At 42.9% G+C, this 27,631-nt stretch overlaps 1 protein-coding gene across 5 annotated transcripts in view; it reads left to right on the forward strand.

The window, feature by feature from the left end:
- Positions 1-27,631, forward strand: part of ubxn7 (UBX domain protein 7) — a 61,693-nt gene that overhangs the window by 9,372 nt on the left and 24,690 nt on the right. For 3 of the 5 annotated variants that reach the window (XR_008724564.1, XM_055646008.1, XM_055646009.1), the window contains exons 2-5: positions 12,712-12,856; positions 15,708-15,775; positions 18,119-18,184; positions 21,937-22,049. Coding sequence is in view for 4 of the 5 variants with exons in the window: in XM_055646008.1 (XP_055501983.1) it covers positions 12,712-12,856; positions 15,708-15,775; positions 18,119-18,184; positions 21,937-22,049 (392 nt within the window). In the remaining variant the exon portion in view is untranslated. The remainder of the gene's footprint in view (positions 1-12,711; positions 12,857-15,707; positions 15,776-18,118; positions 18,185-21,936; positions 22,050-27,631) is intronic. The other 2 variants (XM_055646010.1, XM_055646011.1) reach the window with 1 other exon arrangement.

Raw genomic sequence — 27,631 nt, forward strand, 5'->3', positions numbered from 1 at the left:
TGGACCATGGTACCATATATGCGTACGTATAGTTGTGAATGTTGCTCATTAAATAACTACAGTGCTGATACTCCATATTAAGAGTCGTTAAAATGAATTCAGTAATAACGTGCCAACGGAAGCAGTGACAATCGAACACTGCGGTTTTAATGTTTCACGTGTTCACAATTTAATGAATCCATCTTTATGGATTAAAACAAATAATAACATTGGGAATTAAAACACATTTGATTGCATTCCGTTATCAAACATAGTCAATATTCGCTCTGAAGACATTTTCAGGACAATAGGGTCAGGGAAGGGGGTGTGTGAAGTTAGAAGGCAGTCGGTGCAGAATGGATGGATTGAGGCAGGTGAATTAATACGTGTTGGTTGGAGTAGGTAAAATTATGAGGGGAGAGCAGGGGGGATGTCAGTGGTGTTGAATGGGGGGGGTTCAGTACGGGATGGATGGGGGTAGACAAAAGTGCTGGAGAAACTCAGCGGGTGAGGCAGCATCTATGGAGCAAAGGAAATAGGCAACGTTTCGGGTCGAGACCCTTCTTCAGACTGTTCCCGCATTCTTCTTGAATGGGAGGATCAGTACAGGATGGATGGGGGGGGGGGGGAGATCAGCACAGGATGAATGGCAGGTGGGGGGTGGTTCTGTGCAGGATGAATGGGGAATCACTACAGGATGAATGGGAGGGTAAATGGAGGGTGGGTCAGTACAGGATGAATGCGTGGATTAGTACAGGATGGATGGGGAATCAGTACAGGATGGATGGAGGAGGTGCAGGATGGATGGGAAAGGGGTAAGTATAGGGTGAATTGGGGAACCAATGTAGGATGGATGGGGGGGGTATGGTGGCAGGAGAATTAATGCGAGGTGGATGGGGTGATCTGCGCAGGATGAATAGATTGGGGGGGGGAGGAGATGGGGCGGGGGAGCACAGGGGATGTCAGTGAGGACTGAATAGAGGCGGGAATGGGGATCCGTGCAGGATGGAGAGGAGGAGTCCAAGGATCAGGGCTGGGGAAGGCGGGGGGGAGGGGACGTACAAGAGAGAGAGAGAGAGGGGGGGGGGGCGAGAGGGGGGAGGACGGAAGGTCAGCGCTCCTCGGACAACGTCACCCGCTGCCTTGGCCGTCGGGAATTCCTCGCCACCGCCTCCCTCCTCCGCCAGCCAACAGCAAGGTGCGGGGCCAGCGGTGCAGCTCAAAGATCCTATAGCTATAGGATCTATGGTGCAGCTGCTTCAGAAGTGTCGGAGCGAATGACGGGTCCCGCACAGCACCATCTCCTCCTCCCTGATAGCGGCCGCTGCTTGCAAATCCGACAACGGGAAAACCGCTTTCAAAACAAACCCTCCTGCACGCCGAGGCCTCCCCCTCCCTCCCTCCTCCTGCCTCGGCGTGCGGGAGGATTTATTTTTTAAGCGCCGGGTAGTGGATCTGCAAGCAGAGGCCCTTATCAGGGCGGGCGGGGTGCGGGGGGAGGAGGAGGAGATGAAGCCGCTGTCGCGGCCGCTGCAGCCGCTGTTCGGGGCCCGTCATTCGCTCCGACTCTTCGTCACCACGCACCTAGTATCTTACGCAATACAGCCGTCACCGCCGACACAAAACGTTGCGTTCCTTTTCTCCATAGATGCTGCCTGACCCGCGTAGTTACTCCAGTTTTTTGTGTCTATCTTCGGTACAAACCAGTATCTGGTTGCCAAGCCGGGCAAAATGACTCGGTGTTTAGTTGCCCAGCGGCGCTTTGAGTGGTCAATGGCACCCGGGCAACCGTTAATTTCGAGCCCTGCAGAGTTAGGTAAAATATAATTGAGAAAGAAGTCATAACTCGTCAGTGCCAAAAGTTGCACATTCATTAATTAAACTAATTAGATAAATGAGATTAAAAAAGTAAGCGCCATCTGGTGTCCAATGCCCATATTACACCATGTGGAGCCTAATTCTGTGTTGCAGTCTATTTAAACCATATATTATTATATATATATATATATATATGACTTGTGAATATGACTGTAATCATATATAATTATATTATATAAAAATAATAATTAATATAATTGTAATTGTGTTTTTTGAATGAGACTGCTGCCGTGGTCCGACTCCTGAACCAGCCTAATTAAGGGCTGAGGGCAGTTCCTGTGGGTTCCCCTGTTTACTGAACCCCACTGACTGCCAGTGTGCAGAGTGGGGGTCACGGCCATAGTGGGACTGGGGCAGTGCCAGGCTGGGGGAAGGCTAAGGCATCTTCCACTGACAGGAAAATGCCTAACCGTAACTTGCCCCCTCCAGAGCTGCCCACAGCTGGAGCTGGAGCTGCAGCTGCTTTGGGACCACCTGCGGGCTCCGTACATGTGGCCCCGCAGCGCGTCCACTTCGGCCAGCATGCCCTTCTCGATCATTGTGGTGATGATGGTGGGGAGCAGCACTGCCCTGCACGCCGCCCGGGCTGTCTTCAGCACCACCATAGCGCCGACTTTGTCAGACCACCCACTCACTCGCTGCAACACCGGCCTACCTACAGCCCGACCGACCCCTCTTACCATCCACCGGCGGCCCGGCCACTCTCACCACCCACCGACAGCCCGACCGATCCTCTACAGCATCCATTGGCCTATCGACAAACCCGACCGACAGACTGACCGACCGACTGACCCTAACCCTAGCTCTACATTTGTTATATATCATTTTTATTTAACAGTTCACATCATAACTTTATAAAGATAAATCAGTTGAAAAACAAAATGATCAGCAAGGTGAGCGTTACCTTTATTCCTTGGAAACCATGCCATTGGTTTGATGTAATGAGGCAGCCATGATCCCAGGGTCCTCGCTGCCTAGCGACCATAAAACAAAGCGCGGGATTGGTCAATTTGCATCCGACATCCATGTCAAACGTGCATTGATTGGACAATTACTACTCGGAAAATTTGACGTTTTTGTCATTTTTTAAAAATGTGCAAGTTTTGTTCTTGATGAGTTTTAGGTATGATTTATGTAATATTTTTACACAATATTTTAAAAATTCAGGTAGTTCCGTGAGTTGGGTCATGAACTTGAACGAAAAAGCTCCTCGGCCCACAGCCTACATCTCAATTTCCCACATTCTCTGCCACCACCAGTCACACCTTCCCTTCCCCTTACCTTTCTTTCCACAGGGACCACTCTGTGACTCCCTGGTTTGCTCACCATCCCCATTCATCTTTTTCTCTCTTCCCAGGCACTTTCCCCTGCAACTGCAAGAAGTGTAACACTTCAGTTTCAGTTCAATTTATTGTCACGTTTACCTAGGTACAGTGAAAAGTTTTTTTGCGCACTACCTTCCTCACCACCATCCAGAGACCTAAATTGCCAATCCAGGAAAAGATTCACTTGCACTTCCTCCAATCTTGTCTATTGCACTCAGTGCTGTAGATGTGACCTTGCTATATTAACAAGACCAAGCTAAATAAGAAGTCTATTTTGCATCTTAAATTGTATTTTGCAGTAGGTCAATTAGTAATCTCAAGGTAAAATATTCTCTGCAGAGGAGAATCTATTCTATAAAATTTCCAATTTAAGTTCAATCCTGTGATTAGTGTAAAGCTGGAACCATTAACATAAAGCCCGTTGTGTAAATGTTGGCTAAATCGAAGTGAAAAAAATTAAAGGTTAGGGCAGTGGCTAACTAAAATTATGTGGTATTTTATCAAAAGGGAGAATGGTTATGAAGAAGAGAGGCAAACCTGAGGTTTGAGAGAAGGTAAGAGTGGATATTAAGGAGGTATGTGGAAGACAAGCTATGAAGAGGACATTTGCTGAACACCTCTGCTCAGTCTGCCTAAACCAACCTGATCTCCCAGTTGCTAAACACGGGGTTAACTCCCCCTCCCATTCCCACACTGACCTTTCTGTTCTGGGCCTCCTCCATTGTCAGAGTGAGGCCCAGCGCAAATTGGAGGAACAGCACCTCATTTGGCTTCGGCACCTTACACCCCAGCGGTATGAACATTGACTTCTCTAACTTCAAGTCACCCTTGCTTTCCCTCTCTCACCATCCCCTCCCCCTTCCCAGTTCTCTGACCAGTCCTACTGTCTCCGACTACATTTTATCTCTGCATTGTTGTTATCTTCTCTCAACTAACAATGATCTATTCTAAATTTTCCTTGAACTCCATTCCCTTTGTCCTTTCACACCGTACGCTTCCTTATCTATACACTACCTTATCTCTGTACCTCCCACTTCCCTGACATCAGTCTGAAGAAGGGTCTCGACCCGAAGCGTCACCCATTCCTTCTCTCCAGAGATGCTACCTGTCCGCTGAGTTACTCCAGAATTTTTTATCTATTTTCAAGGGGAAGAAGAAAATAATTTGAGATTTTAAACAGCTTTACATGCTTGTCTTCCTAGAAGAGGGCACGAAAATCATTCCAGATATGGCAGGGTAGCAAGGACCCGATAACATTGAGGGATTTAAAGTAATTAATAAGAGCAAAGTACCTGACAGATGAATGGGGTAAAAAGCTATCAAATGCCAAGGACTTTTGGGTTTCTTAGAGTGGTGCTGGAAATTAAAAGCACTGGTTTGAGCTTCCATGAGTTCCACAATTCTAGACAGGTCTTAGCGGATTGGAAAGTAACAAAATAAACAAGGAAATCTATGGCAACATTATAGGGCTCTGGTGAGATTTAGTGGGGTATGCAGTGCAGTTTTAGACATCTTATCTCAGGAAGGTAATACCTATCGTGGAGGACGTGCCATAAGGTCTTCTAGGTTAATATTTGTTTAGAAAGACATCCTGTGAGGGGGAAAAGGTAGCGTAGGTGTATATTTGCTGGAAATCTAAGATTTATTTGTAGTGGAAGATAGTTATCACTGGCTAGGTCAGAATTCATTACCCATTTGTAATTTCCCTGCAGAGTGTCATACTGAGCTTCCACTTTCAACTGCTCAACGACTTAATACTGCTGAATATGGTTGCAAATACTCCAGCCTCGACTTTCAAGATTTCGACTAGATTTATTGCACCTGCTTCCTTTTGTTGGTGTTGGACATTTGTAGGTATAAGAGGAGCCGTCATAGCAGTGTAAGCTACCTGCAATATGGTGATAACAGCAGAGATGTTTGGATGGTGACTGGGATGCCAATCAAGAAAGATTATGTATTCAGGATAATGTTGGGCCTTGTGTTGTTCGAGCTGCTCCAGGCAAATGAAACGTATTCCATCAGGCACCAGATATATGCTAGGTGGATGGTGAAAGTTTGGGATAATCGGGAAGTGAGACTCTTGCAATGGAATACTAATACTTATGTGACTGCTCGTATTAAGTTTTTGGTCAAATGTGATGCCAGGTGGTTGGCGGAGGTAGACACTGCATGGCTCTCACTTAACTTTTTTTATCTGTTGCTAGCCGGGCAACCTAGGCAGCCTTTTAGGTTGCCAAATGACAGTTTAGGTGGTCATCTAAGACGGCTTGCATGACACGTGCGGAAATGTGCTTGGACGAAGTGCGTAGTTACCAGTCGGAAGTATGCTCAATGGAACATTCACATATTATTTCTGCTTCAAATAAAGTCACAAACTAAACATTCACCAATCAAGACATGATATATACCTCAATGACATGCAGTAAAATTATAATACAGTATCTCAACTCTTTTTACACGTTGCAATGAATGCAATTTCTATTATTTCTTTCCACTTCCAAACAAAAATGTGGTTGGATTATTCAACGTATGCTCAACCTCGGTGAGACCGAGCACAGGCTTGGCGATCGCTTTGCACAGCACCTCCACTCAGTTCACAATAACCAACCTGATCTCCAGGTGGCTCAGCACTTCAACTCCCCCTCCCATTCCGAATCCAACCTTTTTTTCCTGGGCCTCCTCCATGGCCAGAGTGAGGCCCACTGCAAATTGGAGGAACAGCACCTCATTTTGCTTGGGGAGTATACACCCGAGCGATATGAACATTGGCTTCTCCACTTTCAGGTAGTCCTTGCTTTCTCCCTCCTTCCCTTCCCATTCCCAGCTCTCCCACAGCCTACTGTCTCCATCTCTTCCTTTCTAACCCCCCCCCCCTCCCCCCCCCACCCCGACATCAGTCTGAAGGGGGGTCTCGACCCAAAACGTCGTCTATTCCTTCGCTCCATAGATGCTGCCTCAACCGCTGATTTTCCGCAGAGACCGTTCCCTCCGTAACTCCTTGGTCAATTCGTCCCTTCTCACCCATACCATCCCCTCTCCTGACACTTTCCCTTGCAACCGCAAGAAATGCTACACTTGTTACTTTACCTCTCCCCTTGACCCAATTCAAGGCCCCAAGCAGTCTTTACAGGTGCGAAGAGGTTCACCTGCACCTCCTCCAACCTCATCTATTGCATCCGCTGGTCTAGGTGTCAGATGCTCTACATCGGGTAGACCAAGCGTACGCCTGGAGATCGCTTCACCCAACACCTCCGCTCGGTTCGCAATGACCAACCTGATTTCCCGGTGGCTCAGCACTTCAACTCCCCCCTCCCATTCCGAATCCGACCTTTCTGTCCTGGGCCCCCTCCATGGCCAGAGTGAGGCCCACCATAAATTGGAGGAGCAGCACCTCATATTTCGCTTGGGCAGTTTACACCCCAGTGGTATGAACATTGACTTCTCCAATTTCAGGACGCCCCTGCTTTCCCCTCCCCTTCCCAGCTCTCCCTCAACCCACTGTCTCTGCCTCTTCCTTTCTTCTTCCCGCCACCCCCCCACCCTCACATCAGTCTGAAGAAGGGTCTCGACCCCGAAACGTCGCCTATTTCCTTCGCTCCATAGATGCTGCCCCACCCTCTGAGTTTCACCAGCATTTTTGTCTACCCATTCACACAAGTTCTGTTATCCCACTCTCCTCACCCACTCCTTACACATTAGAGGCAATTTTACAGATACAAGTTAACCTACAAAGCAAATGCGTCTTTGGGATGTCAGAGTAAACCCACACGCTTGCAGGGAGAATGTGCAAATTCAACACAGACAGTGCCCGAGGACAGGATCGAACACAGATCTCTAGTGTGTGAGGCTGCAAGTCTACCAGCTGTGCCACTATATTTAGTTTTCCAACACACAAAAAATTATACGTTGATAACTTTGGTTACTAAGAAAAAACTATCCATTTTCAGTCTTAAATCTCTAAGTGACGCTATGTCTCCCTTTACAGCTACTGTATGTTTTAATTAATTTCAAGACTATGGCATTTCAAGACAAGTACATTGGCCATAAGGTGGCTGCCTAAAAGTGCTAGAGATCCGGAATTGATCCTGAATATGGGGTGCTGTCTGTATGGATTTTACTCCCTTTCCCTTTGGTCGCAATGGTTTTCTCCGGGTGCTCTTGTTTCCTTCCACATTCCTAAAGTGTGCAGGAACCTTTTTCAGACCCAACCCAAAATGTAATATTTTCCTTTTGTCCAGAGATTCTGTCTGACCTGTTGAGTTACTCCAGCTTTTTTGTGTCTACCTTCCGTTTAAACCAGCAACTGCAGTTCCTTCCTACACGCACGATACTATACGATAGAACACAGTTTTGTTTTCTCGTTTATAACATTGTTTACAGAGTACTGTGTTTACATATTCTGTTTGCTGCTACAAGTAAGGATTTCATTGTTCTAACTGGGACGTGAGAGAATAAAACACTCTTGACGTACTTCGCTAATGTGTGGGATAGAACTAGTGTACGGGTGATCGGTGGTCGGCGTGGACTCGGTGGTCCGAAGGGCCTGTTTCCACGTTGTATCTTTAAATTAAACTAAAACCAGAGGGAGTCTAAAGAAGGACATCTACCCAAAACGTCACCCAATTTCTTCTATGCAGAGATGCTGGCTGCTCTATGGAGTCCCCCGCACAATTAAAGCATGGAATAGTCTTCACCCTACCATAGTTACGCAACCAGACGCAACTAAATTTAAGGTGGCTCTTTTTTCCCAGGAACCCTTTTTTTGCTTAAGTCCAAGTCAAGAGTCAAGAGAATTTGATTGTCATGTGTCCCAGATAGGACAATGAAATTCTTGCTTGCTGCAGCACAACAGAATATGTAAACATAATACAGAACAGGAGATAAAAGTTCAGTGTGTCTATATACCATAGACCATATATATATATACACAATAAATAAGCAGATAACGTGCAATAGGCTGTTATTGTTCAGAGTTTGGTTTGGTGGTGGACCCTTCATCACCTCCAGTTTAAATTCCATTTGGAATATTTTTGGAGTAACTCTTGCTCCCTGAAGCAAGAGTTACTCCAGGTATTACTCCAGCTCCAGGGAGTGATTCTGCGTTGGTTTTCAGCGGTCGCGGCGAGGCGGCGACCGGACAGCAATGGTGGCCAGATCTCCCACAATGCAAAGGGAGGGAGAAAGTGCTCGGTGCCGATCAGTTGCCGTGGCAGTGCCCATGTGCAGGGCGGCCGATGATGTGCTGGCCGTGGTTGTGCGCATGTGCAAGGCGGATGAGGAGTGGCTGGAGAGCGGAGCCCGGCGGCCCGGACACGGATGGCGGGCGGAGACGGAGAGAGAGAGATAGGGAGGGGGGCACTTTGAACGGCAGGTGTCCTGAGTGCTTGCCAAGCCGGGCAAAATGGCACAGCTTTTAGACTGCCCAGGCAACTGTTAATTAAGAGATCCTGCACTGCCTTGATAATATTGTTGAATAGCAGACTAGGTGGTTAAACTCTAGGGATTGTAATTTCTTGCCACTTTTCTGGTGTGAATGTAACCTTATGGAATTTAACATGGATTTAAAAATTGTGTGAACATCTCGCCTCTGACTTTGTGAAAGGGAAGTCACCGGTGAAGCACCTCAAAATGAGTACAGTTCGTATAGAAGGGCTACAGAAGCCCTTCAGAATTCCTGCAGCGGGCGAGATTGTGCTCTAGTAACCAGAGTAATTTTTTTGTTTAAGATGTTTTGACCATTGGAATGTTTTCCCTATTATGCTTTAGTTTAGTTTTTTAGTTTAAAGATACAGCACGGAAACATGCCCTTCGGCCCACCGGGTCCATGCTAACCAGCGATTCCCGCATATTAACACTATCCTACGTACACTAGGAACAATTTTTTTTAACATTTACCAAGCCAATGTACCACATACCTGTACGTCTTTGGCGTGTGGGAGGAAAACAAAGATCTTGGAGAAAACCCACGCAGGTCACGGGGAGAACGTAAAACTCCATACAGACAAGCACCCGTTGTCGGGATTGAACCCGGGACTTCGGCGTTGTAAGGCAGCAACTCTACCGCTGTGCCACCGTGCCGCCTGCTTTGTTTCAGCACACTGCCTAAGTGTTTCAGCACACTGCCTAAGAGATTGTTACTCTGAAATTTATTCTTTGGCTCATGTTTGGACAAAAGTTGTCTCAAAACCTGATTGGGCCTGGCATAGCTTGGCGCTGTCTGTGAGCAGGTTATTGGAGAATAAGTGCTGCATGATAGTATTAGTTGATGACACCTTACTGGTGATTTATAGTAGACTGCAATAATTTGTTGGTTCGGATATGTCCTGCATTTTGTGGAAGGGCCATACTTGAACAATTTTCCACTTAGTTAATTCCAATTTTCCACTTAGTTCCACTTAATTTTCCACATATGAAATGAAATGCCTTTATTTGTCGTTGTAAGCACTGCATTCAACGAAATTGTTGTTGCCACTCCATTGGTGCATAATATACAAACATAAGAACACAGTACACAATTTAAAAACAATGTAAAAAACTAGGTATTAAAATAAGTAAGTAATCAGTACTGTACATGATGATAGTAAAAGTGCAAGGTGGGTAGCAGCATGGAAGAGTGCAGCATGAATGATACTCAGTGTTTTTTCATGTTGAGTGTGAAGATTGCTTTGGGGAAGAAATTGTCTCTGTCTGGAGGTGCGTGTTTTGGCTGACCTGTAACGCCTGCCAGAGGGCAACAGTTCAAAAAGGTGGAGTCTTTGATGATTTTAGTGGCTCTGCTGAGGTAGCGTGAGGTGGCAATATCCTCCAGAGAGGGTAGTGGCCAACCAGGTGATTCTCTCTGCTGTTTTTACCACTCTCTGGAGCGCTTTCTTATCTGCAGCAGAGCAGCCTGCATACCACACTGATATGCAATATGTCAGTAGACTCTCAATGGTTGCCCGGTAGAAGGCCACCAGCAGCTTCTTCTTGGTGTTGTGCCTACTGAGCACTCTCGGGAAGTGGAGTCTCTGTTGTGCTCTCTTGACAGTTGCAGTGGTGTTGGCCGACCAGGAGAGGTCCCCGGATATGAGGGCTCCTAGGAATTTGAAACATAGAAACATAGAAAATAGGTGCAGGAGTAGGCCTTTCGGCCCTTCGAGCCTGCACCGCTATTCGATATGATCATGGCTGATCATCCAACTCAGTATCCCATCCCTGCCTTCTCTCCATACCCCCTGATCCCTTTAGCCACAAGGGCCACATCTAACTACCTCTTAAATATAGCTGCACCCTTTCCATACATGTCCCATTTATGCAGAGCGGGGCCAGGTCTGCGTCCCGTTTCCTCCTGAAGTCCAGTATTAGCTCATTTGCCTTGGTTGTGTTCAGTGTCAGGTTATTTACTGAACATCACTCTGACAGTCGCTGTATCTAGTCCCTGTATGCTGACTCGTTCCCCCCTGAAATGATCCCGACGACAGTTGTGTTGTCAGCAAATTTAATAATCGTGTTGGAAGGGTGGGCAGTAGTACAGTCATAGGTGTATAAGGAGTAGAGGAATGGACTCAGCACACAGCCTTGAGGTGCGCCAGTGCGCCAGTGTAATGGAGGAGACGATGTGGGGGCCGGTTTTAACTCTCTGTGGGCAGTTTGTGAGAAAGTCTTTGATCCATGTGCAGATGGGGAAGGAGAGGCCTAGGTCAAGCAGTTTGCTGATTAAAATGTCTGGAATGATTGTATTGAATGCTGAGCGATAATCAATGAATAACATTCTCACATAGCTTTACCGATGTTCCAAATGGCTCAGTGCGGTGTGAGTTGCTATGGCGATGGCGTCCTCACTGGATCTGATATCTCTGTAGGCAAACTGATGTGGGTCGAAGGAGGGAGGTAGGCTGGTTCTGATGTGATGCAGGACTAGTTTCTCGAAGCACTTCATAATTACTGGTGTGAGTGCAATCGGTCTATAGTCATTCAAGTCCTCAGGGACTGACTTTTTTTTAATAGGAATGATTGTGGCTGACTTTAAGCAGGGTGGTTTGATAGCTTGTGACAGGGAGATGTTAAAAATCTTTGTGAAGACCGCAGCGAGTTGGTCAGCACATGCATGGAGTACTTTACTCGGTACTCCATCAGGTCCAGCAGCCTTACTTGGATTTACTGACCTCAACACACGCCTCACATCCTGGTCCTGAAGTGTGAGTGTGTGGGTGTTAGAGGCGGGTGGAGGCAGTGAGTCTGTAGTGGGCCTGTTAGCCTCAAACCGGGCGAAGAAACGGTTATACTCCTCAGCGTCAGCATTTACAGTGCTGTCGGTACTGCCTTTATAGTTGCAATTAAGAAGCGCATTAGGATGTTGCCGTATGCCTTTGCCATATTTGATATGCTCAACTGTTTTTTTAACATAATTTGCAGTGACTTCTCAAATTATATTTTATGATGGGGATTGCTTGATAATCATCAATTTTATGCTTCTGCTGAATATGGTTGCAAATACTCCAGCCTTGACTTTCTGCATGCAGGTTAGACCCCAACATCATTGGATATCAAGATGTCTTGGAGTCGCTGCTTCCTTTCAATTGCTTAATCGTCTGCCCCAGTTTGCAACAAAATGTTTTAGGACTGTAAACCTTGAATCTTATTTTTTGATCATTTCCTGTTTTAAGTGGAATGCATCTGTGCATTGTGAGACGTACTTGGGTAAGAAGAGAAATTGCCTGCACTTTGATTTTTTTTTTAAAAAGGACAGATCTAGGAATAGTGGTGAACATCCTTAAAAGTAGCAACACAGGTCAGCAAAGCAATTACAAAAAAGGCTACAAAAGGAAGGGTTTCATTTCCAGGAGTAAAGTACCCTAATCACGGTTGTATTAAATTTGTGTAAGATTCTGGTCAGTTAGCATGGATAGAATTGCATGTTTCAACTTCCGGAGTTGAAAAAGGAGAGGGCACTATAAATGGTACAAAAAATTACAAGAATGTTATCTTAGTTGAGAGAGTAGGTATTTGATTGAACAGGTTGAGCTGTATAGAATGGAATGGTGGTCACTTGAGGCATTTAAGTTATAAATAGTTTGGGCAGGCTAAGCGTGAAGAAAACATATCTATGTGGGAGTGTAATAAATCCAGAAAACTAATAGAAATGCCTTGGGTAGATAAATAGGACCTGTACCACAGGATAAGACTGAGCCAAATGGCTTAAATCCTTTCAAACAGAAGCTGGTCAAATAATTGAGAAAGAGGATACAACAATGTTGAAACAAGGTGGAATGGGAGGACACTTGTGTAGACTACATGCACGAATTGTATATTCCATGTCGTTTAGGTATCATTGAGGTGAGGATTAGTGTTACTTGTAGTAATCCAGATGTGAAACTGTTAATACCAGAATTTTTTTTTTACCTTTCTGTTGTATAGTGATAACTATACATGTACTAAATACAATCGTGACTTATATTTGTATATAGTATAAGATGATTTGCTTACTTTTAAATTCAGCAGCATATATTCCTGGTCATCTTCATACTCAAAAAAAGTTTTTTTGATTTAGGTGCCAGTGAAAGTGTGGGAAAACACATATTAGAAGCATGCGGCAACAATCTGGAGATGGCTGTCACAATGTACTTGGATGGCGGTGGGATAGCTGAAGAACCCAGTACCAGTACAGCGGGAACGTCAAGTCGACCGCCTCCACAGTATGTTCTAATATTCTCTCGTGTTTGCTTCAATTATTTAGATTCAAATATCTGTACCTGGTATTGCTTTAATTAATCTCCTCGTGTGCCATATACACAACTGAGGCCTTACGAAATAAAAAATAAGAATTCTCTTTATACTTTTTTCATATCCTTGGGATTTGTGACAGATTACTTTCATTTTTGCTCTTCTGTGGGGTAAATGTGGCAGCCAGGTTGTGGACAGAGCCCCATAAGAAACAATCCACCTGCTCAACAGTTTAAAAAAAAAATTTGGTTGTGGGAATTGTTGCCTAGGATATTGGAACTCAAAGACTCGTGGCAGGCTGTTGGAGTCTTTAAACCTTGAGAAACTAGGGCCTTAATGTAAGATTTGAAAGACTGCACATCCAACGACAGAATGAAGCATGCCAGAAGAGTGTGACAGTTAATCTGCTGCTAGTGTGTATTAAAATATTTATTTATATATTTTACTATCTGGCCTGTATATATTTGAAGTTATTTCATGCTTAGCTGCTCCAACATTGCGGAGCTGTCTGTAGCTGTAATAACTGTATAATTATAAAAGACATTTAATTGTCTCCTGGGCAATATTTTTCTTCAAGAGATGGTAATTTTATTTAGCACCTTAAATGAATGTGAAATGCTGGGAGGCCGAGAGATTTAACCATTCCTATACGATGTATTGGAATCCCCCCCCGGCCTATGCTATCTGTGTTCTGTTAGGTTGATAGAAGGATGTTGTAATGCAGTGAACCCTTTTAATATGAATATAGAGTAAATATGTTTAATTACAGATTCTTGATGTATTTTAAGGAAGTCCATTTTTTATGCAGTCACAAAATCAGAGCAGAATTTTACCATGCTAGAGAATCAATTGCTTAATTATTTATTTATTCTCACTGCAATGCCAAACAACTCAGGGCAAACAACTGGGAGCACATACTTTTTTTTGCCATCTATTTGCATTATTAATGTTTCCCATTGTATCTGAATCTGTTCATTTAATTGTATTGGATGGTCTTACGCCACATTATCGTATTTTGAAGCAACTGATTACCAAGGTTTAGCATGTTATACTAATGGAATACGAGAGGGATTGAACTGGTCTGTAGCACTAGAGTTTCCATAGTAATGACCAAGATATAAACTATTTAAAACAAAGCAGGAAAATCAGAAGCGGTGAAATTTTTTGAAACAATTAAGCGAATTGTACATTTCTTGGCTGAAGTAATAATCATCTTCCATGATCAATGTTGATAACACACTATTTTTGTATGTTTAGGCTTGAGTTTGAATAGTGTATCTGCTAAATGCACAGTAGTTGGTGGGCAAGTGTTGTGGCAGGCTGCTAAAGATGTCATGAAGATGGTGGATTAATGGAACTGACAAATCAGAAATCATAGAAGTACCCGTACTAGCTCTTTGCAACAGTGGTCATGCATTATCCCATGCTCCCACTCTTCAACCTTAAGTACTGTAAACCAGCTCCCTTCTTAGTTATTTGCAGTATCGGCTTCCATCACATTTTTAGGTCATAGAGTCTTACCAGAGATCAAGTTGCCCCTTCTACAATATCTCCTCTGACAAGTAGTTCAAAATACCCACCACTCGGTGTGAAAACATTGCCACTCCGGTTCCTAGTAAATCTTTCTCCTCTCACCTTAAACCTTATGTCCTCTGATTCTTGATTCGCTTATTTTAGGTACAAGTCTCTGTGCATTCACCCTATCTATTCCCCTCATGATCTTATACTCCTCTAAGGTCACTTAGAGTCACCTGCACTCCAAGGAATAAAGTTCTAGCCTGCCCAACCTCTCCCTTTAGTTCAGGCACTCAAGTCCTGGCAACATCATCATAAATCTTCTCTGCACTCTTTCCAGCTTAACAACATCCTTCCTCTAGCAGGGTGACAAAAACTGAACACAATACTCCAGAAGTGGCCTCACCAACATCTTGTACAACTGTAGCATAACATCCCAATTTCTATATGCAATGCCCTGACTGAGGAAGGCTAATGACCACCCTTCAACCGGTGATTACACTTTCTGGGAACTATGTGTCTGCACTCCTAGATCGCATTGCTCTACAATACTCTCTAGGGCCCTGCATTCACTGTAAAGCCCTGCCCTGGTTTGACTTCCCAAAATGCAACACCTCACATTTATCTGCATTAAACATCATTAATCATTCCTCGGCCCACTTGCCCAACTGATCTTGCTGTAATTTTTGATAACCATCTTCGCTATCTTCGCTATCTAAGATTCTACACTTTGCAATGTCAAGTGCATAATTACTAACCATGCCATCTACATCTGTATCCAAATTGTTGATATAAACTACAAACAGCAATGGGGCCCAACACTGTTTGTTGAAGCACACCAGTACTTACATGTCTCCAGTCCGAAAAACAACTTTCCACATCACTTCTGCTTCTTTCCAGAAAGCCAATTCTCTTTCCATTCGGCTAGCTCTCTCTGGATCCCATAACCAGAGCAGTCTACTATGCGCAACTTTATCAAATGCCTTGCTGAAGCCCATATAGCCAACATCTTCGGATTTGGCCTTTTTGGTTATTTCTTCAAAAAGCTCAATCAGATCCATGAATCGCGATCTCCCACCCACAAATCCATGCTGATTAACCCTAATCCCTGGGGTAAAGTCTTCCAGATTCCGCCAGCTAAGTAAAACATATTGTTATTTCCCTTTAAACCATTAGAAGGGCATCTAATGGTTGTCCATTATTACAACCATTAGGTGTCCCTCAAACACATGGTAAAAGTTTGTGCCTTGAGAGATGACAATGCATTTCATTGTTGGTCTAATGCTCATTTGCACTGTATCGTTTCAGGGATGAAGTACGAGCTCCTATTCCACAAAAGCAAGAAATCTTAGTAGAACCTGAACCCTTGTTTGGTGGTAAGTTGGTTCAAACAAAACATTTGTTAAGTTTGTTTCTGTGTTTAATAGTTCTTAGTCGGGTGTTGCAGGTTTACAGTCATGTATTACGGATTTTTCTGAATGTTTGTGGAAGGTATAGTAATGCAGGATAGGGTATGCGTATCTGCCTTGCATCCTGCTGAATTCTGGCATTTTGATAACATGCAAGTAATACTTTTGAATAATTTACTTTCCCTTGTAAGTGAAAGAACTTGCATTTATCTACCCGTTTATTAACTCCGGAATGCCCAATGCGCCCTTCCCCATCTCAAGCAACCAAGAGAATCACACCAAGTTCCCTCCTAGCCTTCACTTGTTGAATGCTGAACCTGCCACTCCTGTTTCCCCCACCCCAGCTCCCATCCCCATCCTTATGGACCTGTCCCATTTAGGTGAATTTTTAGCGACTTCAAAAGACTATGCATCACCACATGTTCGCGGGTAGTTGCCAGGGAGTCACCTTCATGGTCGCGAGGAGTTCCCGCATTCTGGGAACTAGTCGCGGCCTCATTATGGTTGCCGCACATTTTTCAACGTGTTGAAAAATGAGCGGCGACTAGAATGAAGCCGCCAAGAAGGGTAGCGAGAATTCTCATGCTGTATGTGGGTCGCCAGGAGGTCCTAATGGGTTGCCACGAGGACCAAGGTTCTCGTAGGTTGGAGCCGGTGCTGACCGGTGAATTTCATTGGGGGGGGATAAAAAGGGTAAGCAGTAGTTTTCAGAACCAAGGAACCAACCGGTAATGTTAAATGTCCGCCGAACTTCACAGCCATGCACCTCTGGCTTCTTAAAAGTTGTCTCCATTCCTTCTCCCCTCTCTCTCCCCCCCCCCCCCCCTTTTAAAGAGCTTACCGTACACTGTGCTTTAGCTGTTTTAATTACAGCGCCAACCTTCCTGTCCATCGTGGTGTGTGTCTGTATCACCTTGGCTTTGCACCGTGGGAATTTTTTAGACAGTGCTCCCCCCGCTTGCCCTGTTCCCCGCCTGCATAACGGGCTGGTGAAGCAAGGTGTGTGTGTGTTTTTTTTTGCCAGTTTTTCAGGCAACCGCTGAAAAATCGCCTAAGTGGGACAGGCCCATAAGTAACCTCCTGCTCCTTACCCCTCCCCCTCTGCACCCACTCCCCCACTGTCAGGAGAAACTTTCATGTTAATTCAAAGGTGCCGTTCTTTGAACATTTTGTGCACTGCAAAGGAAACGTTTGCCCATTTTACTGCAATTGCCTTAAACTCGATAAAGTAATGTCAATTTTATTAAGGCACAAGGAACTGCAAATGCTTGTATACAATAGATACAAATGCTGGAATAAGGCAGCATCTCTAGATAGGTGACGTTTTGGGCCAAGAACCTTCTTCAGACTGATTGTAATAAAGGGAGAAAGCTGGAAAGGAAGAGGGGGCGGGACAATGCTTGTCAAAGGACAGATGGATTGATGGATCGACAAAGGCTAGAGTTAAAAAGGAGACGAAAGGGTGTCGGATCAGGAGAGAAGAGGAGTGGAATGTAAAGCCTGATGAAGGGATTTAGATGGAATGGGACAGAGAGGAAATGGGGGCAAAATAATGGAAGAAATGAATCTGCACCAACATGGGGACAGGAAAGAGAGGGGTGCGGCATAAGGGGGAGTGGCCTGTTACCTACATTGGAAAATTCGATGTTCATACCATTGGGTTGTAAAACATCTAACTTCATCTTCTACATTGGATGCTCCCGATGTGGCTTCCTTTACATTTGCGCGATCAAGCGGAAACTAGGTGACTGTTTTGCTGGGCACTCGCACTTGGTCCTCCTACACCTGCTGGATCTCCCGGTTGCTAACAATTTTAACTTCCCCTCCCATCCCCATATCGACCTTTTTCTCCTGGTTTCCTCCGTTACCAGATTGTGGCCACACACAAATTCTCTGGAGGAACAGCACCATATTATTTGCTCGGGTACAATTGAAATCTCCATTGTTAAGTAATGTCCTGTTTCTCCCTCCCCCTCCCCCTCCTTTTCTCTCGTCTTCCCTGTTTCCAACCCTGGTGCTCACCTATTTCTCACAATTACTCCCCGCCCTTTCCAATTATATCCCTCCCCCTGGCTTTACATTTCAATCCTCTCCTTATCCGATGCCCTCTATCTCCCTTTTTAATTGCAAGTTCACCCATCACATGCCTGGCTTTGTAGCACTCCCACTACTCCACCCCCATGTCCTCCAGAGATGCTGCTTGACTCACCAAGTTACTCCAGCACCTAGTATAAATTTTATTTAAATTAAATTGCTTCTTGAGGCAAACTGGTTTTTGAACCATGTTATGCATATTTATGCATTCCACAGCTCCCAAACGAAGGAGACCTGCACGCTCCATATTTGATGGGTTCAGAGACTTCCAGACTGAAACGAGTGAGTTCAGTGTACTTTACTTTATCTTTGAACTGTAACAGTGGGAATTAGCTTGACCGTGCAATTTTAATGATCTGTGAGATGGCAAAGGAGAAATAGGTGATACTCTCAGTTAAACATTCTCACTATTTGTTTTTTGGATTGGTTAGACAAGCTGACACAGTGTTGCTGTGCATTTTGTGCACTGTCTTCAATTTGGAGCCGCTCTATGTATTGTAAAGGCCACCACAGGTTCTTACTCTGGATTGCTATTGCTCCAAATATATCTGTGTAAGGGTAGTTTAGTCATAGAGTAAGAGAGTGTGGAAGCAGGCCCTTCGACCCAACTTGCCCACACCGGCTACACTAGTCCCACCTGCCCACGTTTGGTCCATATCCTTCCAAACCTGTCCTATCCATGTACCTGTCTAACTGTTTCTTAAATGTTGGGGATAGTTCCTGCCTCAACTACCTCCTCTGGCAGCGTGATCCATACACCCATCACCCTTTGTGTGGAAAAAGCTACTCCTCTGATTCCTATTAGATCTTTTCCCCTTCACCTTAAACCTATGTGCTCTGATCCTCGATTCACCTACTCTCGGCAAGAGACTCGGTGTGCATCTACCTGATCTATTCCTCTCATGATTTTGTACACCTCAATAAGATCATCCCTCATCCTCCTGTGCTCCAAGAAATAGTCCCATCCCTATAGCTCAGACCCTCTAGCCCTGGCAACATCCTTGTAAATCTTCTCTGTACCCTTTCCAGCTTGATAACATCTTTCCTATAACATGGTGCCCAGAATTGAACAAAATAAGTTTCTAGGAGCAAAATCTATAATGCCGTGCACCAAAACTAATTTAAAAATTCATGTAATCATTGTGAGTTCCCAAGCATTTTTATCACTAGAGGTTTGATCATAATCTGTAGAGTTGAGTAGCTGTCTAGTTTTCAATCCATGTTCCTATTTAATTTTCCGTGATTGAATCGTCGTTCTGTTAGCTTGACATTTATCGACCAACGAAGGGATAGGTGGGTATCAGCACTAGCAGGGATTGCTTGTGCAAGAAAGTTGGAATGTAAACCAATCTCATATGGGGCAGCGTTACTGGGACCTATGACCTGATTGTCATGGATGGCACCTGAATTGAAGTAATATAACCGTGAACAAAATACAGATTCTTCCTACTCTGGCCTCTACCCTTTTGTTCTTGCACAGTGATGATAAAATGAGATGCAATTCAATGCTAGTGATCAACAGAAGAGGGACTTGGTTAGCTGAGAAACTCTTTTAATAGTCCTAAATCTGGTGGGTTATGCTTGCCTGCCCACCCAATTTGATTCTAGTTGAAGGAAATATTTAAAACAATTTAATATAATGATGTATCTATCATCCTTGTATTCATTTGCAATTGCACATTCAAATTTGGGCAGCTGAGTTTTGAGGCTTCGTGAACCAAATTGCGAAAGGGAGCTGGATGCCTTTCTACTTAACTGCAAAATCCAAATCAGCTGTTTCACCCAATAAATTGCCATACAACATTCTCTCTTCCTACCACCACACTCTTCGACTTTCTAACATCCTCACCAGCCTTTCCTCCCTCCGGCTCCCAGGCAAAAGTCTAGTCTTCCAATCTCATTTCAGCATTGGTGTGCTGCAAATGTGTCCTACTTCACTGCCATTTTGACCCTTAAATTCAGTGACCAGAACAGAAGGGACGCTTGATTTCGCTGGCTGTAAATAGCCCTTTAAGATTAACTCTTGCATCTTTCAGGGCTCAAAATGTACCAGGCCGAACAGCACATGGTATAGACCTTTACAGCTACCGAACTTTGGTATCTCTGCATTTGCCCATTCTTGCTGCTTTTAAATCCAGTGTGCTATTCAAAAGTTCCCTAATCATTTCTCTTTACACTGAGCCATGCTGCTGGATTCACATTCTTCCAAATTTTTAGCAGAAGCGATCTGCAAATTGTTTTTTATATATGACTTCATGTTACTGAATGGCCTGAATTCAGTCAAAGGAATGTGGTGCAATTTTCATCCCTTGCTGCTGTTAAAAATAAAATTGAGAAGCATTTGTATGTGTGCGATTGAACAAGTTGTTTGAGTTGCTTGTTTTCTTTATACCAGTCCAATGCCAAAGCATTTAACTTTCAAGTACATGATTGGTGTGGTTGAGGGTTTACTCAATAGGTGCTCACTAAATATACCAGAAAATGTTGGACCATTCAAGCTCAAGTAAAATTTTGTAGTCTATTAATTATTGCCAAACAATCTTTCTGCTGCAGAAAAATTTATTTCACATTCGTGGAGTTCAATTTAATTTTTTTATTACAAATATAAAGATTATAACATTTTATCTAAATTCTATTTTCCTTAATGCAATTTAATTGTCTAAATATTCCAAATTTAGTCCCACTGGGGTTGAAAATTAACCTTGGTTATATGTTCTAGGTGTAGTCAAGTCAAATTAAGTTTATTTGTCACATATACACACAAGATGTGCAGTGAAATGAAAGTGGCAACGCCTGCAGATTGTGCAAAAACTACATAACAGAATAGGACAGAATCATTATTTACATATTACAAAAAAAATCCCAGCAATTTAAAAAAGACACAACGCAACACTAAATTAGTACAGTAAATTAGTCCCTGGTGAGATAAGAGTTTACAGTCCTGATGGCCTGTGGGAAGAAACTCCGTCTCATCCTCTCTTTTTTCACAGCATGACAATGTATGTTACTGTCAGAATTTGCTTCCATTGAGTTAAATGATCGTTATTTCATCAGTTTAACATGCAGGCGTTCCTATATAGCAATTCATGCGCATGACCATTAATGAATTTCTACCCAATGCAATTCTTCAGTCTGGTTGTAGAGTTTGCCTTTTTTGTTTGTTTCCACAGGTGCCATGCTGCTTTCCATATTTTTAAAATTACAGTGTACCTTTTGAACTTGGTAGACATATCTAAAGGCAGTATTTAACGATTTCTGAGATTAAAATACAGGCCAGAGTTAACTGTACAGAAGTCAGCATTGTTAATAAATTGCCTTGTGCTCGAACTGTTGTGGGATCAACCATACAATCTTCTTTCCCTTTTATTTCTTGCTGTTATAAGCATTGACCTTCTTACTCCTTTCCCATTTTGCAACTGCTATTTATCCTTTAGTCTATAACTCTGCTGTGTATAGTCTGGAGTTTATCTTAAATATCTATTTTTCTATTTAGTTCATCAGTAGCAACGAAAGCGAACTGCTTTATGATCAGACAGCAAGAAAAGTTGAATTAACATATTTTGATGCAGAAAGGGCGGCATTTCCTGTTAAGCCTGCAGAAAATGGTGGCTTGGTTTAACAGGAGAAATTAGCTCATGCCTAATGCTAATGTGCATGTGTATTCTATATTCTAACCCCAAAGTACTGTTTTAAAAAAAAATAGTCATTGACCTTTTTGCACATCTGGAATTATTTAAAAATTATAAAATGTTGATTATGACAAAATGGCATGAAGAAAGTGATTCTCTCTCAGTCTGAACTCAAGCTTATTAAAAATCTGGAAAACTATACATGAGAAAAGTGTTTGTTTTTAAGTAATCCGTTCAAATATGCTACAAGGATTTTGAACTTTGTAAACATTTCTGTGTGGCAAAAGAATCGCTTTTCCTTGCAGCTTTATGACATCAAGATAACCATTCTGTATGAGTAGTCCAGATGTGAAAAGAGCAGTTAATTAATGTGTGTACTAACTCTGTGTGGTGATATGTTTACAGTCAGACAGGAGCAGGAGCTGCGGAATGGTGGTCCAGTGGACAAGAAGTTGACCACTCTGGCAGATCTCTTCAGACCACCCATAGACCTAATGCACAAAGGCAGCTTTGAAACGGTGAGGGATAGCATGGAATTATAATCTTGAGCAACTATTACAAGAATAGAAAAACTTTATTAGGGATTTCGGAGGTAATGTTGACCCAGACTTTGTAGTGCAAATTATGACGTGACTATCAATACTTGTTGTAATAAAAGAGAAATTCTAACAGCAATTTCTCGAGTACACAACAGGCAAAAATCGGAAAGTTGCTATCAATTGATTCCTGCTTCTTCCCAGAATGTGGTTTTCGAATTATCCCTATTATAAGCTGCAGATGCTAGTGGTCCAATGAGATCTTCAAGTGTTTATGAACTGTTTTTATCATATATTAAAATATTTCCTGAAAACGTCTTGTTGCAAGGGGTGGAGATGAAACAAAACTGCTATTTATTCTAAATTTGGCTGTAAAAGGATTTATCTGTTGCTTGAAACTTCCTTAAATATTTAAAAACTTCACATTTAATTTTATTTTCTAGTTTATTTAAGCATCTGTCTTTATATCAGATATTCCAATCCTTTTTGTGTAGATATTTAAAATAGTTTAAAAGCATACATTTTTCGTTTGTCTTTGAGAACATTTTATCCGATTGGGAGTGATCATATCACTGGAGCTGGATGCTTAAAGTCCCATTAAATTTGATGCCTGGCTGAATCTGACACAGAAAGGTCAAATCCATGCCATGAGGATCAGTAAATTTATGGGCCTATTTCTTCAGAACTAGCAGCAAGCGCTGCTGCTGCACTTACAACTGTTAAATTCTGGAGAAATATTTTTATTTCTATAGCTTTTTCTAATGTACTCGCTGAAATAATCATCCACATGCTGAACGACGACGTAAATTGAATATGGTCTTTAATTTTTGCCTTTCTGGGAAGACCCACATCATGCACCATTTCTAGTGAAAAATGGTATGTTAGTAAATTGCTCATTACTTGCAAGGAAACATCCAGTTCTGGCTAGGGGTGTGTTATGTGACCTCAGCAAAAGTCTAAAATGTGAGATGGTATATAATATTTGAGTGATGGAATACTGCAAAGTGGAGTGTTTCAGTTACTATTGTTCAGTAACTATAGTTACTATATGAAATGTCTAGATTTTCCTGCAATTCAGGAACGTAATTAAAAGCAGTTGATCTTTATAATGCCAATGTATAGATTTAGGTAATAGAGTTTGAAAAATACTACCTGCCACCATGTCTTGTCTCTCTCAATTGTTTTACCTATTCAATTGTTTTGTCTGTCCACATTTTCTAGCTTCCCAGTTGAAATATGCACTGAACTCTGCAAAGTGCATTCTTAGGCAAACACGTCTGCAATATTCTTGCTTCTGACTGAGCCTATTCCTTCTCGTGATCAAAGCAAACAAGCTTCCCGTTTTCATTTATTGTCGTTCTTTTACATCCAGTTACCAATTATTGGATACTAAAGCATACTAAAATTGGGAAATTAGAAAAGGGATGCTTATTACAGTGACTTTCCCTCACAATTAATGGGACAAGAAAGGAAATGAGATCCAATCCTCAAAGCCCATTAGTGAAATTGCCATGACTAGCAAGAGGATTAGCCTGGTTGTAATCCTTCTGTCAATATTCTGAGGAAATCACCCTGAGCTATATCTGCCATACTTTCATAATTTAATATGCAGGTGCTTTAAACAGCCTTACCTTCCCCAGCTCATCTATATTTTATTGGAATTCAACCCTGTGCACAATAAACATGAACAAAATGTCTGGATGTGGAACACAATTAGCAATAATTGAAAGAAAAAGTTAAACATACTTCCCCTCAAGCTCACACTAGCAGTTACTATTGGATAACTTTACAACTCCTCCCCCTTCTGTCACGGGGTGGACTGAGACTGACTCCCCTCCCCAAACTTTGCACATCCCCCAAGCCTTTCCACTTGTCACTTTAATTTCATGTTTCATGTATTTTATGTTTTTATGGCAAATCAATTTCCCTTCTGGGATCAATAAAGTTCTATCGTATTGTATTCATCCAATTTATCTGAAGTTATTTTGCCAGATTTTCCCTACCTCCCTTGATTCCCTTTTAAACATTTGCTCTTTAAAAAGCCATCACCTTATTCCAAGAACCAATCTGGTAAATTCCCATTGCATCGGCAAGTATATCCTTATTTAAGTTTGAAGGATAAACTCTGTGCAACCAAAGATATCACCAGGGGCATGTACAAATACCCCAAGGGATCCTTGGTTTTGTGTGGTGATCCTTTGCAATAAAGGCAAGCAAACTATTTGCCGTAACTGCAATTCAAGAACACAGAAAATCTACACTGACATTCACTAGTAAATATTGCACCTGACCCATCTTTACTGTTGACTGAATCTATTATAACTTTTGCAAGGTCTGCATTCTCTTCACAGGTCACATTAATATCTAGCTTTTTTTAAATCAATGTTGCATGCTGCACATTAGATTCATTTTGTCAAAGATATTAATATGGGTTCTATCTACTCCAGACTACTGTTCAACCTTTTAAATACTTAATTTTTATGTGATATATCTTTTCCAATGCCTTTTGAAATTCTGGCTCTTCCTTATTTTCTTTGCATAACATACATGCAATTGTTTTAAGAAAGGCGAGAGAGAAAAAACAGGGAAATATAGACCAGTTAGCCTGACATCGGTGGTGGGGAAGATGCTGGAGTCAATCATAAAAGATGAAATAGCGGCACATTTGGATAGCAGTAACAGGATTGGTCCGAGTCAGCATGGATTTATGAAGGGGAAATCATGGTTGACTAATCTTCTGGAATTTTTTGAGGATGTAACTTGGAAAATGGACAAGGGAGAGCCAGTGGATCAAGTGTACCTGGACTTTCAGAAAGCATTTGATAAGGTCCCACATAGGAGATTAGTGGGCAAAATTAGGGCACATGGTATTGGGGGTAGAAAATTGGAAACAAAGAGTAGGGATTAACGGGTCCCTTTCAGAATGGCAGGCAGTGACTAGTGGGGTACCGCAAGGCTCGGTGCTGGGACCGCAGCTATTTACAACATACATCAATGATTTAGATGATGGGATTCAAAGTAACATTAGTAAATTTGCAGATGACACAAAGCTGGGTGGCAGTGTGAACTGTGAGGAGGATGCTGTGAGGATGCAGGGTGACTGGGACAGGTTGGATGAGTGGGCAGATGCATGGCATATGCAGTTTAATGTGGGTAAATGTGAGGTTATCCACTTTGGTAGCAAAAACAGGAAGGCAGATTATTATCTAAATTATGTCAAGTTGGGAAAAGGGGAAGTACAACGTGATCTGGGGGTCCTTGTTCATCAGTCAATTAAAGTAAGCATGCAGGTACAGCAGGCGGTGAAGAAAACAAATGGCATTTTGGCCTTTAGAACAAGAGGAATGGAATATAGGAGCAAAGAGGTCCTTCTGCAGTTGTACGGAGCCCTAGTGAGACCATACCTGGAGTATTGTGTGCAGTTTTGGTCCCCTAATTTGAGGAAGGACATTATTGCTATTGAGGGAGTGCAGCATAGGTTTACAAGGTTAATTCCCGGATGGCGGGACTGTCATATGCTGAGAGAATGGAGCGGCTGGGCTTGTATACTCTGGAGTTTAGAAGGATGAGAGGGAATCTCATTGAAATATATAAGATTATTAAGTGTTTGGACACGCTAGAGGCAGGAAACATGTTCCTGATGTTGGGGGAGTCCAGAACCAGGGGCCAAAGTTGAAGAATAAGGGGTAAGCCATTTAGAACAGAGATGAGGAAACACTTTTTCACACAGTTGTGAGTCTGTGGAATTCTCTACATCGGAGGGCAGTGGAGGCCAGTTTTCTGGATACTTTCAAGAGCGAGCTAGGTAGGGGTCTTAAAGACAGTGGAGTCGGGATATGGGGAGAAGGCAGGAACAGGGTAGTGATTGAGGATGATCGCATTGAATGGCGGTGCTGGCTCGAAGGGCCGAATGGTCTACTCCTGCACCTATTTGCTATTGCCTATTGTTTTCTGAATGCTGTTTTTCCATGTAAACATTGACTCTGCATAATTACACTGGGCCAGAGCTTACTGCCTGCAAGGATACACACCAAGTGTGGTAACTGGGTAGCTTTTATTTGATCATCACAGACAAGCTAAATGACTGTTTCTCGTATTTGCAAATTTACTAACATTTACAGTTCCCTATTTATAAAATTTCCTGTCCTGAACAGCGATATTACAATTGCTACTTTGGCACTATTCCACATCTGGGAAAAGCTAGCAGGTAATTACTAATGTATGCATTATGTAGGGCCAGCGTGAGAATCCTGGGGTGCAAACTATCCGAAAGTTTTTAGTCCTCTCAATTTCTCCTGTACTATCTCATTGGCAATGATGAGTTCGGTGCTTTATTGGATTTTGCGTTCAATAAAATGCTAGCAAAATATTTTATGCCTGAGCAATTTCTTTATTCCTCAATTCAAACAGTCTTTATTGTTTGGACCACATTTTTTACTCCCTTTTACATGGTTGTAGAAGCTCTTCCATCACTTAAAAATGTTGCTTCTGTTTTTGTCATCATTTGAGACCGATAAATCTCCGAATTTCAGGTTTGTTATTCTCGGTAATATAATGGTATCTTCTGCATGTTGTAGTTTCTTGTGCTGCTTGACGCACTGAATTCCACTAGCAGTTTGGGGTTTTTTATGCTCCAGATTCTAGCATCTGCAATCTCTTATAGTATCTTCTAATCAGATCTATCTATAACTTTGAATTAGCCATTGATTATTTTTACTGAATGGCTGTATATTCCATTGTGAAATATGCATACTATTGTTTAAATGCATCACCACCTCAGTAGTGCTCAGAATGTATTACCAGGAGGGAGAATGCTGTCGGGGTCAGTACTAAAATGGGACCATTCAGTGTCATATATAGCATTACATATATAGAACTACATTATTGACAGTGCTGATAAGCTGGGAACTTGGGACAAATCTAAAAATGAAAGCCTCTGTGATTTGTGGAGAGCCCACCTGTTGGATGAGCTGATGCCAAAAGTGTGGCTGTCCTGCGCTTAGATGTGGGGCTCGTCCTACCCCCAAGCTGGCATTGTTAGTGGAAGCCTCAGCTGGGGACGTAGTGGCTAATGCTTGTGTTGAGAGATCCTACGGCTTCTCTCATTACCCTTTGGATGTGACAGAAGCAGCCGTCTCCCCCTCTGTTACGATAACATGCTCAGTCGCCTGTCTTTATCACCACAGAACATGTGCTGCTAAACCTCAAGCTACAGCTAGCATTATCTTTGTATGCCATGATGAGGTCCTGAGACCCACATTTCAACTGAGTGGCCACAACACTTGCCCCAAACAGCCCGCAACAGACAGTCTTTCTATGCCAAGCCATGGGAGAGTACCAGCAGAAGGCGGGCATTTGCATCAGGTTCCCAGCATGGTAGAATGCAGCAGCTTGAAGAACGGGTTTGTGCCACGTACATAGCCCAGTAAGCAGAAGTCACACAGCAGTGAAAGTATCCGTGAATGTTTATACTAGACGACTTAGAGTGCTCTAACAAATTGGCTGTCTGAGAGGTAGGACTAAACATTGTATTTGCAAACCTCATTGTATTTCTAGATCTACCT

This window comes from Leucoraja erinacea, chromosome 14 (assembly GCF_028641065.1).
Source record: "Leucoraja erinacea ecotype New England chromosome 14, Leri_hhj_1, whole genome shotgun sequence".
Taxonomy (NCBI): domain Eukaryota; kingdom Metazoa; phylum Chordata; class Chondrichthyes; order Rajiformes; family Rajidae; genus Leucoraja; species Leucoraja erinaceus.